The sequence below is a fragment of the Falco punctatus genome (genome assembly GCF_963210335.1).
Source record: "Falco punctatus genome assembly, chromosome: 2".
In the NCBI taxonomy this organism is placed as follows: domain Eukaryota; kingdom Metazoa; phylum Chordata; class Aves; order Falconiformes; family Falconidae; genus Falco; species Falco punctatus.
In genome coordinates this window covers 45,859,032-45,879,291 of record NC_137581.1, presented here as the reverse complement: position 1 = coordinate 45,879,291, position 20,260 = coordinate 45,859,032, and the positions used below count along the sequence as shown (strand labels likewise).

Below are 20,260 nucleotides of genomic sequence, written 5' to 3'. Positions count from 1 at the left end.
AGGAGGAGGGAGGGTGCTGCGGGGCCCGGGTTCGGTGGCGTGAGCAGGCTGCGCCCGGGCTCGGCAGCGGCCGCCATGGGCAAGCGGGTGGCCGTGGTTCTGGCCGGCTGCGGCGTCTTCGATGGCAGCGAGATTCACGAGGCCGCGGCGGCGCTGGTGCACCTCAGCCGCGGCGGCGCGGAGGTAGGGGGCGGCCAGGCGGGGCGCGGCTCCCGGCCCCCCCGCGGCGGCTGTGCGGAGCCGGGTGCGACAGGCTCCCCGGGGGGCGGCCGGGTTCGTCTCCCCATCTCTTTGCGTCCCTCCCCGCCGAGGCCCTGTGCCGAAGCCCGGCTCTGGCCACGGTTTGTGGGATCCGAGCTCCTCCCGCTTCTCACCACTGCACGCCACCAAATCTGTTCAGCCGTACTCCCTCCTTATCTTACCCCCTCCCTTTTCTGTATTTATACCCCTCCCCGAGACGTGCGTGTCCCCGGGCAGGGGCGGCGGGCGGCAGCCGGCCGTGCGGAGCGGCGGGAGGCCCAGCCCGCTGCCCGCCCCCGCCCCAGGCTGCGCCGAGCCGGGGATGGGGCCCGGTTAACGTGCCGGCTCTGCTGTCCAGCCGGTTCTGCGGAAGGCCGGCGCTCGCCCTCGCTCGGGTTCACCTGCTTGTTTTGTGCCAGCTGTTTCTGGGCTTTTTCGGTAACGGGGAGTCCCTGGGAAGCCCGGACCAGGGTGTGGGGTGTGCCTGGGTCGTGCCCGTGGCTGCGGGTGTCTGGGTGTAGCGGCACTGGGGTGCCTGACGGTAACAACGGCACCTCCACATTTAGCACAAAATTGCCCTCTCTAAAGTGAACTAAAGTGGCGAGCGCTGAGAAGCCTGCCAGGCAAACTTCAAAACAGATACGTGCAGACAGCCTTTGCGGTACAGCTTTCACAGAGCTTGACATTTTAATGCAGCTTTCCCCTATTGTTCAAAATATGTTATTCCGTGTTTTGCTGTTCCTTCCTGCTACCAGTGTCTTAGGAAAGCGAGTAACTCTAATGTCTGCACTGGAAATGGCTGTAAGGTTTGCATCTGTATCTTTTAAACTTTTCTTGTAAAACTTTTTTAGCACTCTGATCCCATAATAGTTAAGAGTAGCCTTTCTTCAGACTCAGCTGTGTGTCCAGTCAGGCTGCTGGTACAAATGACGGTGCTCTGTTTGTCCTTGGGGTTACCTGCAGAGGGAATGCAGGCCATAGCAAAATCGGTAAGCTTAATGCTGGCCAAGAATGCAGTTCTGTCTAAAGGCTGTAGGAATAGGATGGGGAGGATGACCGGATTTACCTGTCCTAATATGCCACCTGTCACTTCAGATATTTAATGTGATAGATCCATCCTGTGGAATCCACTTCTCTTGGATAAGAGACTTCAGGAACAAAACCTGATTTCATTAAATGATCTTTCTTGTGACCAGGCTGCATGAGTTCTGTTTAAATTCACAAAATTGCTTCGTCTCTGTGTTCTAGGTGAAGATATTTGCCCCCAACATTGAGCAAAAGGATGTAGTCAATCACCTGAAAGGAAGTCCAACAGAAGAGAAGAGAAATGTGTTAGTTGAAAGTGCGAGATTGGCAAGAGGAAATATTCAGGATTTGGCTGAACTGAAAGCTAGTGAATTTGATGCAGTCATTTTCCCTGGTAGGTGCTTTTAAAAGAAAATCGTGGGGTTTTTTTCAATTGCAAATAACTGGTTTGCTTCTGCTATTTTTTTATTTTTAAATCGATTTGGAGAATAAATTACATCTTGAATTTGAGATGTATGTGGGTGTTTTCTTTCTTTTTACTTTCTTTTGAGGATGAGAAGATGTTTTAGGAAGCTCTTATGGGCTGGCAGGTCATCTCAGTTTATTTATTAATTTATAGTTTATTAATTTAAAATGCCAGAGCGTTCTTGTGGTGTCAAATTATACATCACACTATTCCTTCTAAGGATTGTGAAAACTTCAGTGCCTCTTTGTGGACAAGAACACTGACCAGAGTACAAAAGTAGGGCCCAAACCTGATATTACATGGCAGTGTCTTAGTTTTAGGGCCTCTGAAATTGTTGGCAGTATAGCAGGTTGCCAAATAGATTATATTCGCTGTCAGATGTGAGTACATTTTGTTTTAATTATGTATCTGGTTTGCTGCTGATGAAGTTATACTAAACATGTTTATGGATAATTTTTTATTTATAGACCACAAAATTGCCTTTCAGACAGAGGTAATTGTAATCACTTTAGAAATGAGGAAGCCAAAGCGTTACGAGGCAACTGTGACGCTGAAGATCAGTTTCCAGAGTATTCATAGTACTGCTGAAGACGGCCTTCACGGCTGTGCCCGCTGTGAATTTTGTTACGCTGTCTTTTGTTGTAAGGCCAGCAGAGGGTGGCTGTATAACGTGGAGAAACACTTCCAGCACTAAAACGCGGGGGTGACATCAGGGCTGATCAGGGAGTAGAGCCTAGCAAATATTTTCCACGTTAATTTCATGCTGTTATAACCCAGGCTCAGGGGGGTTGCTGTAATAACTGTTAGAGGGAAATGAAACCTATTAAGTTTGAAAATTAAAATCTTACCTCAGAGATTCCAGATAACACGTGAAAGTGAGCAAAGAGTGAAAGGAAAAATATTAAAAATGCAAAGAAAGCTTCTTGATGTTGTTCATTGAAGTACTTGTGGAAATTTCTGTTTGTTTATTGTAGAAAAGTTGATGTGCACATTCCATAAGGAATCAAGTATAATGGATGGTTACACTAATAACCTTCTTAATTTGTCTATTTTGATGGTTATAAATCCAGCAAATGAAGGTGCTGTAAAATATAATATGCTTGTACATTTAAATGAAGATTAAATGCAAGTAAAGGATTGTTATAACTAATTTCTAGGAAGAAAAATCCAGCATTATTTTTAATAGGAAATTATGTTACCATTCACGAGTGGTATGTCTCAGAATATCGCATGTTATCATTGCCTTTTTATGTAATATCCATTTTGTTCTTATTGTGTTAAACTTTTGGGGCTTTTTTTTTAAAGTCCATAAATCATTTGAGGGGAGGAAAAAACTCTATTAATTGCTGAAGTATAGAACTAAAACTTGAGAATGAATTACTGTAGAGGGTCAAATCACTGTTTGCATTAGCCTCATGAATTACGCTCTTATACTTTTTGTCATCACTTTTAGTTATCATTGGTCTTTCTTCTTATCTCTCTCTTGCTTATTGAGGGGTGCATATCAGATGGTGCAGCTTTTCCAGTGACTAGCAAATGGATGTGAGGTTTTCTATTTGTTGGTTATTGAAGCAAGATTAAGCTTTCTGGCCTGTGTAACATACGTGGTATAAAAAGTGTGCAGTTGAACTTTTAACGTCGTAAACTCATCATGTTTCACGTGCTGAAAACCGTCAGTATAGCAACTTAACATTCCTACATCTGCCAAGATTATGTTGTAAAAAAATGAGAACTTGTGTCTGATATTGAATGTGATGTGTTTTAGTGGTGCCTTACATTTGAGCTTTTGGGGTTGTTCTGTTTTTGGTATGGGTTTTTGTTTTTTTTTTTTTTTTTTAGGTGGTTTTGGTGTAGCAAAGAACCTGTGTTCCTGGGCTACAGATGGCAAGAACTGTACTGTCAATGAACATGTAAACTCCACACTCCAAGCTTTCCACAGTGCTAAAAAGCCCATTGGTTTGTGCTGTATATCACCAGTTCTGGCAGCTAAAGTCTTTCCTGGTTGTGAAGTTACAGTCGGCCAAGATAAAAATGTAGATGGAAGGTAAGAAGAAAATGGATGAAGATAATTTATATGGGAATTAGGATTAGGAAATGGCCAGTCTTCTGTGCAAAAGTCTGAGGTCTTTGGTGCCAGTAAACCTTGGGTAACTTATTAGTGACATTTTTCACTTATGTCAAGTTTTCACTTGCATAATAGTGGTAGGCACAGAGCTCTTAGGGCAGGCAGACAGAATCCATGAGGTCAGGTGACTTATGTGCTAGTACACAGGAACAGTTTATCCCTAAATTCAGAAATATATTGGTCTGTGATATGTTGTATAATACCAACAGACACAGACACAGTACAACTAATAGTCTGAAAATTCTAGATAGCCTTATCTCTTGCCTAAGCCATTGCTCTGAGCCACCAAAGGTGACATGGGTTCCTGCACTGGCTTTATTGTACAGTGTGTGTGCTAATGAGTCACTGGATGTGGCATCTGTCAGCCCTAAAAGTGACAGAACAAAGTGACTTTTACAGAATCACTGCTGTGCAAATGCACCGGTGACCAAGGATATAAAGTTATTTTTTCACATTACATTCATGGTAATTAAGTGATAGATTTTAGCTTACACTAAGTGAGATACAGAATTTGCTTACCCAGTGCCTTTGAAGGCCATGGTTCATATTACAAATGTGCAAATGAAGAACAGGCATCTGTCCGGCTGGTTCAAAAATTTGTGGTAATTTGAGTGGTTGTTTAGCTTGCATCTGTGGGCTTTTGTCAGCTCAGGGTGTTTTAATGAAGTTTTTCTGGTGGTAGAGGTTTGGGGCCAGTTTAGGGGGAGGCAGGTGAGAAAAGGGCCTGGCAGAAGTCAGTGCTGCTTCAAGGATTGTCAACTCCTGGTAACTCCTGAGTGGAATTTCATAGCAGCAGCAGTAGTGAGGGATTGCATCTTTTCCTCCCTTATCCTCAGGTAAAAAAAAAAAAATCTCTGCAGAATCCCAGTGGAATTCTGGTGTTGGAAAAGGTCTAACATTTCTGCAAGTTCAGCTGACATCTCTCAGACTTCTGAGGATCAGCTATGGCTGCACTTGGTATCATCTTGTAAACTTACTGAAAGGTTAAAACCAGAAATGTACTTTCTGAATTACCGTGGCTTTGCATTTCAGACCCTGTTTTCAAAGAGATCAGATCACTTGTGTCCATAGGGGATGGGAGAACCTGACAGTGGCAGTCTGACTCCTTTGTCACCTTCAACTAAAGAGTCACTTAAATATTACTATAGTTCTCTCATTCAAGTTATGTTGGCAGAACTTTATGACTGTATCATCTCTTTATGTTAATTACAGGTTTTTTATTTACAGATTTCCTGATGCTGAAACGGCATCTGCTATAGCAGAGCTTGGATGTAAGCACATTTGCAAAAATGTAAATGAATCCCATGTGGATAAAGCCAATAAAATAGTTACTACCTGTGCTTTCATGTGCAAGGCTCCTCTGCATGAAATCTTTGATGGAATTGGAACAATGGTGCAAGAAGTCCTGAAACTTGCCTGACTGGAAGAGTACAGACTTCTATGAGGAAATCAAATTAACTAAGCGTAAGCTTTTAGCTTTCTTTGATTGTATTAATAAAATAATGCAACTGCTAAACTTCACAGTTCTTGGTGTGGTTTTCTGGTTTTGTTTTTTTTTTTTTTTAAATCTGTAATACTTCAAACGGTTATTGCTAAGTTTATCCTATTTATTTCTCTTTTAATAGAAAGCATGTGTTGAAGGTTGCTGTGGTGGGTGTGTTCTGCTTTTTTTTCTCATGAATCTGAATATATTCAGTCTTGATAAAATAGTGCAGCAACCCTCCTTGTCCAATGGGGTTTTATCACATCATTAATGGTTATCAGTAATTCACATTTGGTGTTACCTACCCAGCTATAATTACAGATGAAATAGCTGTAAATGAGTCTGTATACCTTCAGTATAGGTAATGAAATTCTACTTTCTAATCAGAAGGGAAAAAGAAAAGAATGTGGTTATTAGTTGGTTCGTTGTTTTTTGGTTTTTTTTTTCCTTCCCTTGCAAATCTTTAAGCAAGTGTAACTAATGGACTTCTGAAATTTTTGCAGAGCCCTCTAGGTAAGCCAACTTTTTGTAAACCGAGAGTCAGAGGCTTAAGCACAAATGGATACCTTGTATGTGGAAAATACACAAGTTTGCTCTAATAAATAATGTGAGGTTTTTAGTAAAATGAATTATCTTTATTTTGTGATCTTTTGCATATGTAATTTGGTGCCCTAAGGGAGGTACGTTTTATGTATGTTAGAACACGTGCTGTGATCTTCCAAATGTAAACAAATGTTGTCAGCCTTTCTTAGAAGCACAGTCTGGCACAGCTTTGTACTCCTGAAGGAACTAAAACTTCCCAGAATTCATTATCAAGATATGTTGATTGTCACTTTGGACACTTAATTGTCCCCCCTAAGAAGCATTCTGATGCTCACAGGTCTCTGTCACTCATCACGAGTGTACTGTAGCTCATGCTTTGCAGTGCCTGAAGTAATAATCTAAACGTGTCATTGCTTGTTAGTGCTAATCATGTCTTGCTGAGCGAGTGCCTTGTAACTGGAGCAGGAATACAGCAGGAACAAACCTGTACCACAGAGCAGTGAAAAGATGGAACTGTGAAATAACTGCTTTTACGATGGGGAGTGTTGAGTTGTCCCTCTTGCTCCGCAGCTGGCATGATCAGGAAGGGCGCTAACCTTTACCTCGTCAATGCCAGACCAATCCTTACAGCAAAATCTGACATGTTACAGAATATCAAGTGCTACGGCTCTGTGTGGCACATTTATTTTAGCACGCGTTTATTTTAGCACAAACTTCAACGTAGCGGGTGTCATCTTCAAGGAGGCTTCAGAGCTAAATCTACAGAGGTAAATATATAAAAACTTATATTCGCTGGCCTTCTCACAGTGATGGAGACAGCATTTCCATACTCCTCCAGAATATGGATTTTCTTTATGGAGTTAATTAGTGGAAGCAGGACATACAGATATTTTTGGCAGAAGAGCAGGGAAATGTTTGTGTTGTGTGCAAGCAGTGCTCTGTTTCTAGAGGTATAAAGATAATCCAAGTCGTCTGTGCCAGTATGGATCTTCTGTTCAGCCTGTGCTGTGCACATAATTGCTAAGGTATTTACTTAGTCAAAACCCACAATATTGGACTGAACGTGGCTCTTGTGTTAACAGTAGTCCAATTAAAAGTGCTTGAGTCACTAAGTAAGAGTTTGTCCTGAGTTTGGCGTTTGCTTTGTGAACAGCATCCAGCTGTCGGAACATTCAAAGGAAGCACAGCTTCTGCGAAGGCTCTCTAGCTGACTGTCCTGATAAAAATCTACTTAATACAGAACAGTCCTCTACTTTCTCCAGATTGTACACAGTCTCTATAATGCCTTCTGTGGCTTCTGCAGGCAGGGCAGTGGAGGCATTGGATTGAAACTTTTTCTCCAAGTCCTCCTTTTTCAGAGGTTTCCTCCAGTGTCCGTAGAATGTATTGCAGCGGTCACTGATCACGGTGTTGTCCCGAAGCGTGACACTCACTTCGCAGTAAAGACTCTCAAAGCTAGGTGTGTTATCAGAAGGGTGCTCCAGCTGTGTTTTGTAGAGGAGCTCCTGCAAGGCTGGCCGGTGAATGTTCTTGCTGGTGAAGGACTGGACCGACATGGTGCCATCTAGCAAAGCAGAGCATGCAACAAACTGGAAGGAGTGTCGAGCTTCATGCTCTGAAGTAGGGCTGGGTCTGTTCACGTATTTGACTTCTGGGACTTTGAGAGTGACTTTCTCTATTTTATCAAGGGGGAGCAAGTTGTCACTGCTCTCCACAAGCTTCCTCCTAACAGAAGATGCTGCATCAGCCACCCAGTGCGTTCCAAGATGAGCAGGAAAGCGTTTGATGGCCACATCTTGCTGGCCCAACAGCCAGGGATAGGACTGCAAGGTTGGCAGAGTCTGTGGGTTGTAATCTGTATAAAAGGCCCCTATCCCTGACTCCATGTCCAAGATCTGTTTGTTTCCTTGAAGGCCCTGTGATGCCAAGCAAGCTGCTTCCAGTCCATGCTTGGCAGCATTGCCAACATGGAGGGGCTTCGTTTGGGTTGCTGCATTAGCCAGTGGGGCACCTGCATAGGAGGCAGCAATAGCCAAGGCGTTTTTACATTTCAGCTGGTCAAGAGCTAGCAGTTTGGCACAAGCTGCTGCACTCCCCATTGTACCAACCACAGTCGGTGGGTGGAACCTGAGGAAACAAAATATCTTCCTTACCATATTTCAAAAAGTCATCTGAATTCAGCATATACACAAGCTCACATTTCCTTCCACTGCTGTGGAAGACAGATTGGATCATAAAGAAACATACATCCCGAATTCATGTGTGGTCCTAACACAAAAAGATATTGCTTTTCCCCAGGAGCAAGTTAAACTGCAATAGCGCTGCTTACCAGAGGTCCTCCGCAGAAAGCAACTGAAATGTTAGAACTGCTCATAGTTCAAGGCATCCTGAACAGAATAGTGGCAAAAACACCACAGTTCATAGTCGTCTGTAAATTATCTGTAAATAATCTGCAGCCATCTATAAATTACATGTTAGGGGAGGCAAGTTTTCTAATTCTGAACTAGTTTTGCAAAACTGGTAGATGGAATGCACAGAAAATAGCAAGAAGACATCTAGCCAATCCCACACTTCTAGGCTTTCCCCTAAGCACACCCCATCTTCTTGGGCTCTGCTCTGGGCCCAGCACCAGTGACGCCTGTCTGCCGAGAGCAAGCCAGTTTGCAAGTGACACATGGTTGTATTTGATGTTAAACGTTGCCCTTTTGCTGCTGTTTTTAGTAAATAGGAAGGTAATCGCCTCCTTCTTGTAAAATGATCAGTGCTCTCACAAATAAATTTATTAGCTAAGCCTTAAGCAGTCATGTAAATCTATATTTAAGATGAACCTAATTTTGCAGACAACAGAAAATATGATTAACTGTGCCATTTATATTTTAACTGGCACTTAATTAAGTGTACTAACACCAAGAAAAAACCCCTTCCACTCGGCTTTCTACTTGAAGCATTTCTATGTACCTTTTTGGAATATTCCTGGCTTCATTGGAGAAGTGCAGCAGCCTGCCTTGCACTTCGATTCCCACGTTGAAAGCTAAGAGCAGATCAAGACCTGAGATTTTTTTCTTCTGAGGGAAGGCCTCGGCGAGCGCAATCACGGCAGGGAGCACAGCCCCAGATGGGTGTGTGGCTGGGTGCCACGTGTCATCAAAATCCATTGAGTGTACCTAATGGAAAGAGAAGCCTTGACTTGTCATCAGAAATAAACTCTGACATGGCAAGATTGGCTCAGCCAAATGAAACTCCTGTAACTGGTATGAAAAAGGACTGAAGAACTAGATATTCCTTAGAAAACAAAACTTCAAAAGTTTTTCTTTTTAAGACCTTTACTGCTAACGTGGCTCCGTGAGATGCAGCGATGCAATACAAATCTTGCCTCAAAGGAGTATCATTCTATTTCAAGTGAATTTTCACTTCACCCACAACAGTATATGTTTATTATGTGTAACATAATGAAATCACTTCCCCAGCACTGCAACTGATGCTGCTGTTTGGGCTCACACCATTAAAACTGTAGCAGTCGAATCCCTACTGCTAACTGAAAGCTGTATCATCAGAACTTCTCTAGTGCAACCATCCACTGGCAGTAGGCACCAGCCTGCCAATGTACACAAGGCTTTATCCTGAATTTTCAGCACATTGAAACAAGACTTATCATATGAGGAACCAGAGTCCCTGGGGTTGCTGGGAATAGGAGAAAACTACATTCTTAAAACTGGGCCAAGCTGATTAGCCCTTGAGAGTATCCAGAGAGATGCTGCCTCCTTCCCATGCCCAGAGCCCAGGTGCTCAGGCAGGTTTTGGGCATTCCCTGCATGGCATAGAGCTGCTGTTTTGATAGAAGACTGCTCCCAGCAGTCCAGTGAGTGTCTGCAATGTACTGCTGGTCACACTGTGCCAATACTACCCTCCCCCCTGCCAAGTTTCGAGAACCCCCAAGAACTTGAGAACATCAGGGACAGACAGCATTTTTAATAATACAATAAAGCTTCAAAAGCTGAACTTTCATGCCTGTTCACCCATGTCTTACTTCAGAGCAAACTGGGAAGGTGGTCAGGCTCCCCAGTCCCTGCCTTGAAAAACTTTGATGCCAGCTGGGAAGCTGTTCTGCACTGCAGGGTGACGAAAGTTGTGCCCAGTACTGGGTAAGCTGCATCCCTGGTGTCATCAATAAGTGCTTAGAATTGATGTGTGACTGAGACATAAACTGAGATGATCATATACATGCTAACAGCCAGATTTGAATATTACATGGACTGCTAGGAGCTGAGAGGTACCAGATCTCATTTCCAAGGTAATTTTCTCTACGTTGGAAATGAGGTGTCAAATTGGACCTCTGATCCTGTTGTCACACTAATTTAGATAGGCTTAATATTAGCATTTCCTTGGTTGGTCACCTTCCCTAGTTTTGCATAATTGCCAAATTTGTCTACCCCACCTCTTGTGCATCTTTCAATTTCAAATGGTTTCAGCTTTAATCTGAACTTAGACAAATGCCTGGGGAGTCAGCTATTGCTTTAATGACAAAGTATGTGTCCAAAATATATAATTGGCTTTTGAAAACTGTGTAACTGAAGATTAAATTGCCTTCTGATATTGTATGTGTGTATGTATATATATGTGCGTCTGTCTATATCTGTGTTTTTCTGTAACTATACTTCGCCAGCTGGCATGAAATTTGGATCCCAGTGAAATCAGTGAGAACAAGAGTACCTCTTTGTAATGCAGCTGTAGCAAAGTTGTAACAAGCTGTAGAGTTCTGACCTTTGAAAACAGCCCCATGTCCCGCATTTAAGGTAAGGGATGCTGTTGAGTTGGATCAGATATATATCATACCTTGAGCTTGGCCTCATTGGGAGAAAGTTGAAACACATTAAGAGAACAGTCTAGGAAAATTTTGTAGCAGGCTTCAGGCAGAAGAATAAAGCAAACTAAGATTTTAGGAGCATTCTGTTCTCTCTAGAGCAAGAATGGCATCAGTTAGTGTGATTTAAGAGCAAATGAAAGAGCATCCCTTACAGCCACTCCATTCACAAAGGCTGCATACAGAGGAGGCAGTCGGAAATCCAAGTGGCCCCAGATGGTACTGGATATATCTGAGCTGTAGATCTGAAACAAATTGACATCAATTAATTCAAAGTCCTGAACCCAAGAATAAATGTGCGCTGTATATCTGATGTAACTGAGATCAGACCATACCCTCTTGGGACCCAAATGTTTTATTGTTCTTTCAGAAAGTATGAAAAGAAATTTGGTTTCCTGTTGGCTTATGTCCCTTTCTGCCCACACAGACCTCAGGGGACAGACCAACACCATCCATCTGGCCATTCAATACCTTCACACAGCCTCTTCTCACCACCCATCAGCAGTTCCCTCAGAACTGTCATCACCTCCTTGGGGAAGATCTCCAGTTAATGGTTCTGCTTTTCTACATTTTAGTAAGACCATGATTAAATGATATATGGCCTCCTAGAGCTGGTATCCCCACGCTCTAAAGGGTGCTGTTCCTTTCCTTTTGCTGAGCAGATCTTCTAGCCAATGAAGGGATCTTTAAGGAATTAAATAAAAGGGCATAAACTACCAGGGTTTGGGAATGGGGGAATCTCTGTGCAGAGTCTTACTAGTGCACAGGGCTCTGGAGCCTGAGTGCAACTGGGCAGGTCTGACCAATAAAACAGTGGGATGAACTCTTCGTTGATGCACTGTGTTGGGAAGGCTTCTTCTCAGGGTCAAGTACTTCTCTAACTTAAAGAGAGCAAGAAAGAGTGGAGGGGAAATATGATCAATGTACATCAGAAAACAATTATGTTTTATGGATTGGAAGTAACCTGCTACTAACTCTCCATCCTTTTAACAGCTCCTTTTGAAAGTCTGGTGATATGGGATGTTTACTATGTGGATGTTTTTAATAAAATCTTATAGGTGAAAGAAGAGAAAGCATCCTTAATTAACTGTGTTTGCAGTGGGGGATCTTAGCATCCAGTCTCTTACACAGACTTCTGCCCATCCAGAGTGAAAAGTAACTCGAGCAATGAAGTTTCCCTGTCTCCAGTGGGAATAACACTGTCTCTCTCTTCCCATCTCCAAAAGAATTTCACCATGACAAAGTTTCCCCTTATAACCTAAGTTTTCCATTGCTTTTCTGAAAGCTAAACCTTAGGGTAAGCTATGATTGTCACACTTACCTTGCTGTACTGTGTCACTTTGTGGCAGACCTCAGTGCTGGTACCCAGAAGCCCCACTCCAAGAGTATCCAGAATCATTCGCTTACTTCTCTGAATGACTTGGTCTGTCAAGTGGTTTGCATTCAAACCATAAATGACATTAGCAAAATTTCCCGTAATTGTCTGGGAGGGGGAAAAAAAACAACAAAAGAGGAAGTAGATATTTCTCTTCATGTAAAGAAAACTCTTTTTTTCCCTCTTTTTTTTTTTTTTTCTTTCACTTTTGGGCTACTGCTTAGCATGCTGGCCATTTCTGTTGCCCTGCCCCTGCTTACATGAATTGCATCAGCAAAACTAAGTTTTACATTCTTCCTCTTTTTATTCCCAGAAATACCACAGTTATTTATATTTTATTTATACTTTCATCAGTGTCCTTGCCTGTTCTGTATTTCTGCTGCTTCCTCCCTGACTTGAGTCCTTGAGGGTAAGCACTGCAGGTGATGTAACACCACAAGATATCTGTAACTGTATTTATAGCTATATCTCTACACACACACGCACACACATATATAAAAAAAAGAGAAGCAAAAAAATCTAGCTTTCCATGGCACCTATTTATTGCTATTGAAATCAGTGGGAAAGTGTCATTTCAATCCAGTGCAGCCACTACCACACAAGGAGGCAAGATTTAATTTCCCTGAGTAGCAGACTTACTACCCCAAATCTTGCTGAGCTTGGCAGCTCTACCTTGCACCCCTTGCTCCTATCTCCCAGCTCCCATAGAATTCACGCTCAGCTGGAGTTTGAGCTTTTCTCCAAGACGAGCTCTCACCTCTTTGAAAAGCAGTGGCTCCTACTGATATGGGAATTGTATTTCTAATTTTTTATTTTTGCTTTCCTGTTGAGCATTGACCCATTAGATTTAGATTTAGATTAGATATTAGGAAGAAATTCTTCACTGTGAGGGTGGTGAGACACTGGCACAGGCTGCCCAGAGAAGCTGTGGATGCCCCATCCCTGGCAGTGCTCAAGGCCAGGCTGGATGGGGCTTTGAGCAGCCTGCTCTGGTGGAAGATGTCCCTGCCCGTGGCAGGGGGTTGGAACCAGGTGATCTTTAAGGTCCTTTCCAACCCAAACCATTCTATGCTATGATTATTCAGATTCAGTCTGCTTCTTGGCTGCAGTTGTTAGCTGCTGTTAATATCTCTATTAGAAACTAATCTAGACCTTCCCTTCTCTGACCGTTAGAAACTTCCCCCTATAGAGTATATATTATTTACAACCAGTCTATACACACACTTGCTTTTTTTTTTATACTGGCATTACTGAACATAGCTCTGAACATCCCCCTCTCTTTGCAAATTCTCTCCTTCCATTTCCCCTTGTCCTTCCCCTTCCTCTACTCCCCTGCACATATCCACACAGAGTGATGATATTTATGCTTGGCCTTAATTTTGCTAAGTTAAACAAGCTGTGCTGCTCTCTCCTCCTTTATTATACAGGTTCACCCCCACTATGCCAGTAGCTTTTCATTGTGTTTTTCACATTGGATTACTCTTTTCTAGTAATGGTGACCAGAATTGTACCCTTTATTTCAGAGAAGTTTCTCACTCAGCTTTGTACTAAAGCATTAAGACTATCTTGAGGAACACAGGTTGTTTAAAGCAGGTGAACCACACATCCCATGGTGTGATGTACACCTGCTGAAACATACAGAGTGATGATACAAAAGCTTAAGCAGAAAAGTGCATCTTACAGTGCAAAGAAACAAGACAGTACCTTTGCCCACATCTTGGAGGGATGGCTCGAGGTCCCAAGAGAGATGCAGCAGGCAAGTGACAGCCAGTGAGCAGGGGAAATCGCTCTTTATTTATGTGCGTATGTCTGGGGTGGGGGAAGAAATATTAGGCCTTTTTTCTTGCTCAACGTCTTACCCATTTCCTCCTCAGCCTGGAAATGTTCCTTTTTCTTCACTTTCAATTTTCCTCTGACTAACTGTACTACAAACTGCTGGGACACATGTGATAGGATTTCGTCAGTCAGGTTCACATGTCATGTAAATGGATATATGTGATATTTTATTACCAGACAGAAGCTGATCTATTAATTTAAGTGTCTCACATTTGGTAGCATGGAGAGAAGAGGTGATCAGGTGTGTCAGGCTGACCTTGGGGAATCGCAGTAGTCCCTGGATAACTCCACTGGTTGGAAGAGCTGTCAACCCAGTACAGGATGGCAAAGGCTGTTTTAACTTAAACAACCTCTTGTTTTGGTTTGGGTTTTTTTTCTTCTTTCACTGTATGTGTCCTCTATAATACATACAATTCAGACATAGGAAATGTGAATTTCAGACCATAAGTTGCATTAAGGCAGCTCTTGGCATTTAGTAGTGTTTTAACAGTGTGAATCACTATGTGAGGCCATGATTTCTACTAGCAGGTTTTCTGCATCTCAGGCAAGGATGCCTCCTCTGAGGAAGGGGGCACTGGTCCCACCACCAGTTTAGGGATTTTGCTTCTGTGGGAATCCCAGACTACTACAAGATAGTGAGGAAGACATCCCTGCCCATCCCATCAGGGAGGGAGCAGACCCCAGAGAAGCATGAGTAGAGACCACTGAACAATTTTGAAGTGAAAAAGTAATGTATGTCTGAAGTTTGGGAACCTCCTGGATTAGGGAACAAAGTATCATCTTAGAATTGCAGTCTTGCACTTTGATGCTTAAAAGTTCTGCCTAAAACTTACTTTAGGAACACCAGCCCTTTATTCAGCCTATGCTCAAATAATTTCATAAATCCTTGTCTAAGTGCTGAGTGCTTCCACGCAGACACCAGCACGGGTCTATAGATGAAGTTAAATGTTGATTTCAGTGGCTCTAACTACTACTGAAAGGTCCTGTTTCAGGCTGCATCCTCTCCCCTCCCCTGTCCCTGGACACATAGTCTTCCTCCTCCTCCTCCTCCTCCTCGCACCAGCACTGATGCTGAACAGATCCCTTTCTGAGCTGATCCAGCCTGTCTCCAGAGCCAGCTTAGGGATTCTCAGCCATCAGGCAAAACTGAGTTCCACTGCCTCAGAAATGCAAAATTAAATCTAGCAGCACAAGCAGAGGGAGACAGAAGTAGCACCAGCAGTATTCTGGGAAATTTTGAGAGGGCACGAACAGGTAAAAAGACGTGAGAGGGGATCAGCTGTTCCCCAGCAATCTCTAACCCAGATGTTTACCTATTTTGCCTGTGCCTTGAGTCAGCTCTGCTTATGGACATCGTCTTCGGGTGCCTAACTTGATGCTAGAAAATTGCACTGGGTAACAGAGTGCCTGAAATGATAGAAGCGGTGATGTGTCTGTTCATGGATGTAGCCAGAGAGCCTGAGGCCCAGGACTCCTCCAACCAGTCCTACAAACACATACATACTTTTGTACAGGCTAACCTGTATTATATCCAGGCTCCATTTAAAACCTTGTCTTGCCTTCCTCTTGAATATGAGCAGCTGTTCCGCATGGCTATAAACCTCTTCCCACACCCATTTCTCTATGAGTATACTACATCTTCCTCACTCCTGCATCTACAGTAAGCAACCCAGCAGCATCTCCTGCTTCCCAGGTCAGATGTGCGCTTTAGGCAAATCCTGACCCCATGGGGAACCGAACCAGAATGTCTCTCAATGCTTCTTCCTCGCTCCCTCATTTCCACACTAAGGAAAACCTCAGAGACAGCCTGAATGTACTAAAGAATTACCTCTCGTGCTGATAAAATCCAGCCCAGCTAATGAGATTGCTGACGTTGACAAGGTCGGCAATGGTTAGAAAGGTTAATAGAAGTTAATGCTATTAAACTGAAAAAGGGAAAGATTTTGTTAACTTTCACTTATTCACTTCTTGCAGCTCCTTCTTCCCTCCAGAAAAATGGAAGTAAATTTCTAAACCACTGAACTACAGAATGGCAGAGTGGCTGAACTTGGAAGGGATTTCCATAGATCATCTGGTCCAACCCACCTGCTCTAGCAGGACCACCCAGAGCAGGTTGCCCAGCACTGTGTCCAGTTGGGTTTTGAATATCTTAGAGGATGGAGACTCCACAGCCTCTCTGGGCAACTTGTGATAGTGTCTGACCACCAAAAAATTACATACTAAATAAAAGATACTCAAATCCTAAAGTCAGTCCTCTTTCAGTCATGTTTTTCCTTTACCTTTGGGATACCATTTATAGTCCCATTCTGCTTCTCCTTTCTTCCTTCTCCTCAGGTGAGACTGAAGTGAAATTTGAACATCTCCTTGACCCCTCTGTGCTTCTGGATGGCACAAAGGAAACACAGCAGCCCCACAGCCAGTTAAGGGGAATTTTCCTAACGTAAGAAGCAATATGGGACCCTTCTCATTTCCCCTGAGAAATCCAACGGATGGAACAGTGAATACAACTGAACAGCTGAAAAGTGTGGGGAAAGTATGGAGTAACACAACTCCTGATAAATCTATTTTATTACTCTAATGACTGCTTTAATTACGAGTGGCATTGTACTGGAAAGTCCACAATCACAATGCGACAAAAATGGCCCACAACCCTTTTTATCTCTAGAAGGCATAGCATAATGTCAGTTTGTAGGACTGCATCCTCACCCTGCATCATGACTCAAAACAAGGTCTACACAACAGATTACAGCTTACAATGTCTTATTTACCCCCAAACACATTGCAACACCTACTACAGGAAAGAAATGCGGAGGTCCAGCTGCCTTTAACCCCATGTCAAAGACTCCAAAGCAAATTCAGATGGGAGCCAGAACTTGTGTTGTGCCTTGCAATGTGATGTGCGGTCACACACGCTGCTAGCTGATGTAAGGTATGCAGTCACTTCCTTCGGCAGCCGGGATTGCGGGATGGATTGCCCCATGCGTTGCAATGGTAACATCAGTGCTATTTAAGGACTGAACTGAGATATTATGAGAATGTGATGTTTTAAAAGAAGAATGGGGTGTAACTGTAAATGCACAACATTAAATTGCTTGGGGGACCAATTTCCAAAATGTGGTCTGCAGACCTCAGAGTCAGGTGTACACTGTAGACTGGGAGGGAAGAGGAAGCAGTATGATTATCACTGCAGGAGGAAGGGACATCTATACAAAGTCCTGTACCTCCACAGGAGAATTCATAGGGGTCTAAACAGCAGCAGGTTGAAAATCAGAAACTGAGAGTCTGGTACAGGCTGTCCACCCTGACAAAGAGAATCTGCTTTCCTCTTCTTTGACACAATACACATGGTTCAGCAATTTGGGCAGACAATTTGTTAACTAGTGAGCATGATGGAAAGACAAAATGTGTTCATCCAAATGCCATTTGCAACATCATGCACAGCTACGGTAATGAGCTGTGTTGATTACAGAATAAGGCTTTAGAAAACCAGTGCCCCACAGAGTCTATTTTCTCCTGCTGACATCACATTTTTAAGCTGCTTTTTTCTTTCTTTTGCCTCCAGTTATTTTAGGCTAAACTCTGCACACACCTGCAAGCTGTATGTTTGCAATTGAAAGCAGTTTTTGCCTTAGCCTTACGCTCCTTTTGTTCTAAAGAAATACAAAAAATTGCAACAAACCGCAGTCTTTTAAGATGTAACTTCCTTCAGGGGCTGTGCTAAGATGAGAAAACAGGATTGTAGTGTGTTGACCCTGGCTGGAGGCCAGGTGCCCACCAAAGCCACTCCATCACTCCCCTCCTCAGCCAGGCAGGGGAGAGAAAATGTAACCGAAGGTTCATGGGTTGAGGTAACGGCAGGGAGATCACTCACCAATTACCATCACGGGCAAAACAGACTCAACTTGGGGAAATTAGTTTAATTAATTACCGATCAAATCAGAGTAGGATAATGAGAAATAAACCCAAATCTTAAAACACCTTCTGCCCACTTCTCCCTTCTTCACAGGCTTAACTTCACTCCCAGTTATATCTGCCTCCTCCCCCTGAGCAGTGTGGGCTGTTGGTTTAGCCCTGGCCGGTGACTAAGCCCCACACAGCCACTCGCTCCCACCCCCCCCACAGTGGGATGGGGGACAGGACTGGAAGAGTAAAAGTGAGAAAACTCTGGGCTGAGATAAAGACGGTTCGATAGGTAAAGCAAAAGCCACACACACGAGCAAAGCAAAACAAGGAATTGATTCACCATTTCCCGTGGGCAGGCAGGTGTTCAGCCACCCCCAGGAGAGCAGGGCTCCAGCACACATCATGGTTACTTGGGAAGACAAACATCATAATACCAAATGTCCCCACCTTCCTTCTTCCCCCAGGTTATACACTCAGCATGACATCATATGGTATGGAATGTCCCTTTGGCTAGTTGGGGTCAGCTCTCCTGGCTGTGTCCCCTCCCAATGTCCCGTGCCCCTCCAGCCCTCTCGCTGGCAGGGCTCGAGAAACCAAAAAGTCCTTGATGTAGCATAAACATCACCCAGCAACAACCAAACCCATCCGTGTGCTGTCAGCATTGCTCTCACACCAAACCCAAACCACAGCCCCGCACCAGCTACTGAGAAGAAAATTGACTCTATCCCAGCTGAAACCAGCAGCACAGGGGGACAGGGACCAGGGGCTGCGGTCAGTCCCTCACACGCTGTCTCTGCCGCTCCCCCCCTCAGCAGGAGGCTCCTCACACTCTGCTCCGGCTCCAGCCTGGGGTCCCCCCCCGGCAGACAGCCCTCCATGAACTTCTCCCACACGAGCCCTTCCCACGGGCTGCAGTCCTTCCCACCCTGCCCCAGCGTGGGTCCCTGCCCCGGGGCGCAGCCCTTCAGGCACAGGCTGCTCCAGCGTGGGTCCCCCGCGGGGTCACAAGCCCGGCCAGCAAACCTGCTCCAGCCTGGGCTCCTCTCTCCAGGGAGCCACGGGTCCTGCCAGGAGCCTGCTCCAGCGCGGGCTGCCCCCTGGTCACAGCCCCCTTCGGGCGCATCCACCTGCTGCGGTGTGGGGTCCTCCATGGGCTGCAGGTGGGGATCTGCTCCACCACTGACCTCCGTGGGCTGCAGGTGGGGATCTGCTCCACCACTGACCTCCACGGGCTGCAGGTGGGGATCTGCTCCACCACTGACCTCCACGGGCTGCAGGTGGGGATCTGCTCCACCACTGACCTCCACGGGCTGCAGGTGGGGATCTGCTCCACCACTGACCTCCACGGGCTGCAGGTGGGGATCTGCTCCACCACTGACCTCCGTGGGCTGCAGGTGGGGATCTGCTCCACCACTGACCTCCGTGGGCTGCAGGTGGGGATCTGCTCCACCACTGACCTCCATGGGCTGCAGGGCACAGCCTGGCTCACCGCGGGCTTCACCACGGGCTGCAGGGGAATCTCTGCTCCAGAACCTGGAGCGTCTTCTGCCCCTCCTTCACTGACCCTGGCGTCTGCAGGGCTGTGCCTCTCACACAGTCTCACACCTTTCTCCAGCTGCAATTTTTTGTGCAGATTCTTTTCTCCCTGTCTTAAATATGTTATCCCAGAGGTTCTACCACTGTCACTTAAGGGCTCAGCCTTGGACAACAGTGGGTCCGTCTTGGAGCTGGCTGACTTTGGCGCTGTCGGACATGGGGGAAGCTTCTAGCAGCTTCTCACAGAAGCCACCCCTGCAGTCCTGCCCTGCTGCCAGAACCTTGCCACACAAACCCAGTGCAGAGAAGCAGGTGCCAATGTGCTCTGTTAATAGAGCCTCTGCTATTGTTGAGGGTCTCAAAACCACTACGCAAGTGCAGAACCTGCTCATTTCCCCTCTACTGGGATATTTCAACTACAATAGAGGAGTGAGAATCTCAGCGAATAGTCTGGAATAAGTGGCTTGATCTGAATCCTTTTAACAGCCCTATGGCCATACATCTTGAGATGCTGTAAGTCTGCACCACTATCATTATTGTCTCATGTGCCTCTTTTCCCGCAGGCCTACCTTCCCATGTTGACCCCATCAGCAGTTACTGAGCCAGCCAGCAATAATACACAGCAAATGTAACAGGCAATAAATGCACCATGAAACATGTAATTCTGGAAATTTCTAGCCTATAGTAGTTCTCTTATTCACTTACTTGCACAACTAGTGGCAACAGCGGCTCAAGCACTGAGCTTGAGTTACAACACCCTTGTTTCCTTTTTTCAAACTTCTCCTAGCAAATCTTGGAATTGCCAGACCGTATTCTGGTAAAGGTTGCTATGAGTCAACACACCAAGTCTACATTACACTGACCTT

General features: G+C 44.7%; 2 protein-coding genes across 2 annotated transcripts; one reads left to right on the top strand and one right to left on the bottom strand.

Moving 5' to 3' along the window:
- On the top strand, positions 1–5,378 carry LOC308058524 (glutamine amidotransferase-like class 1 domain-containing protein 3, mitochondrial). Its single transcript, XM_080374435.1, has 4 exons — positions 1–183; positions 1,489–1,660; positions 3,572–3,776; positions 5,085–5,378. The coding sequence occupies exons 1-4, from the start codon at positions 76–78 to the stop codon at positions 5,275–5,277; spliced, it is 678 nt and encodes a 225-aa protein (XP_080230561.1). The 5' UTR covers positions 1–75; the 3' UTR covers positions 5,278–5,378.
- Positions 5,379–6,551: 1,173 nt separating this feature from the next.
- Positions 6,552–13,938, bottom strand: ACOD1 (aconitate decarboxylase 1). The gene is made up of 5 exons (XM_080374416.1): positions 13,824–13,938; positions 12,066–12,227; positions 10,900–10,989; positions 8,842–9,047; positions 6,552–8,010 (listed from the first exon to the last, which is right to left on the bottom strand). Exons 1-5 carry the CDS (start codon positions 13,833–13,835, stop codon positions 7,056–7,058), a joined length of 1,425 nt encoding a protein of 474 aa, XP_080230542.1. The 5' UTR covers positions 13,836–13,938; the 3' UTR covers positions 6,552–7,055.
- Positions 13,939–20,260: the final 6,322 nt, after the last annotated feature.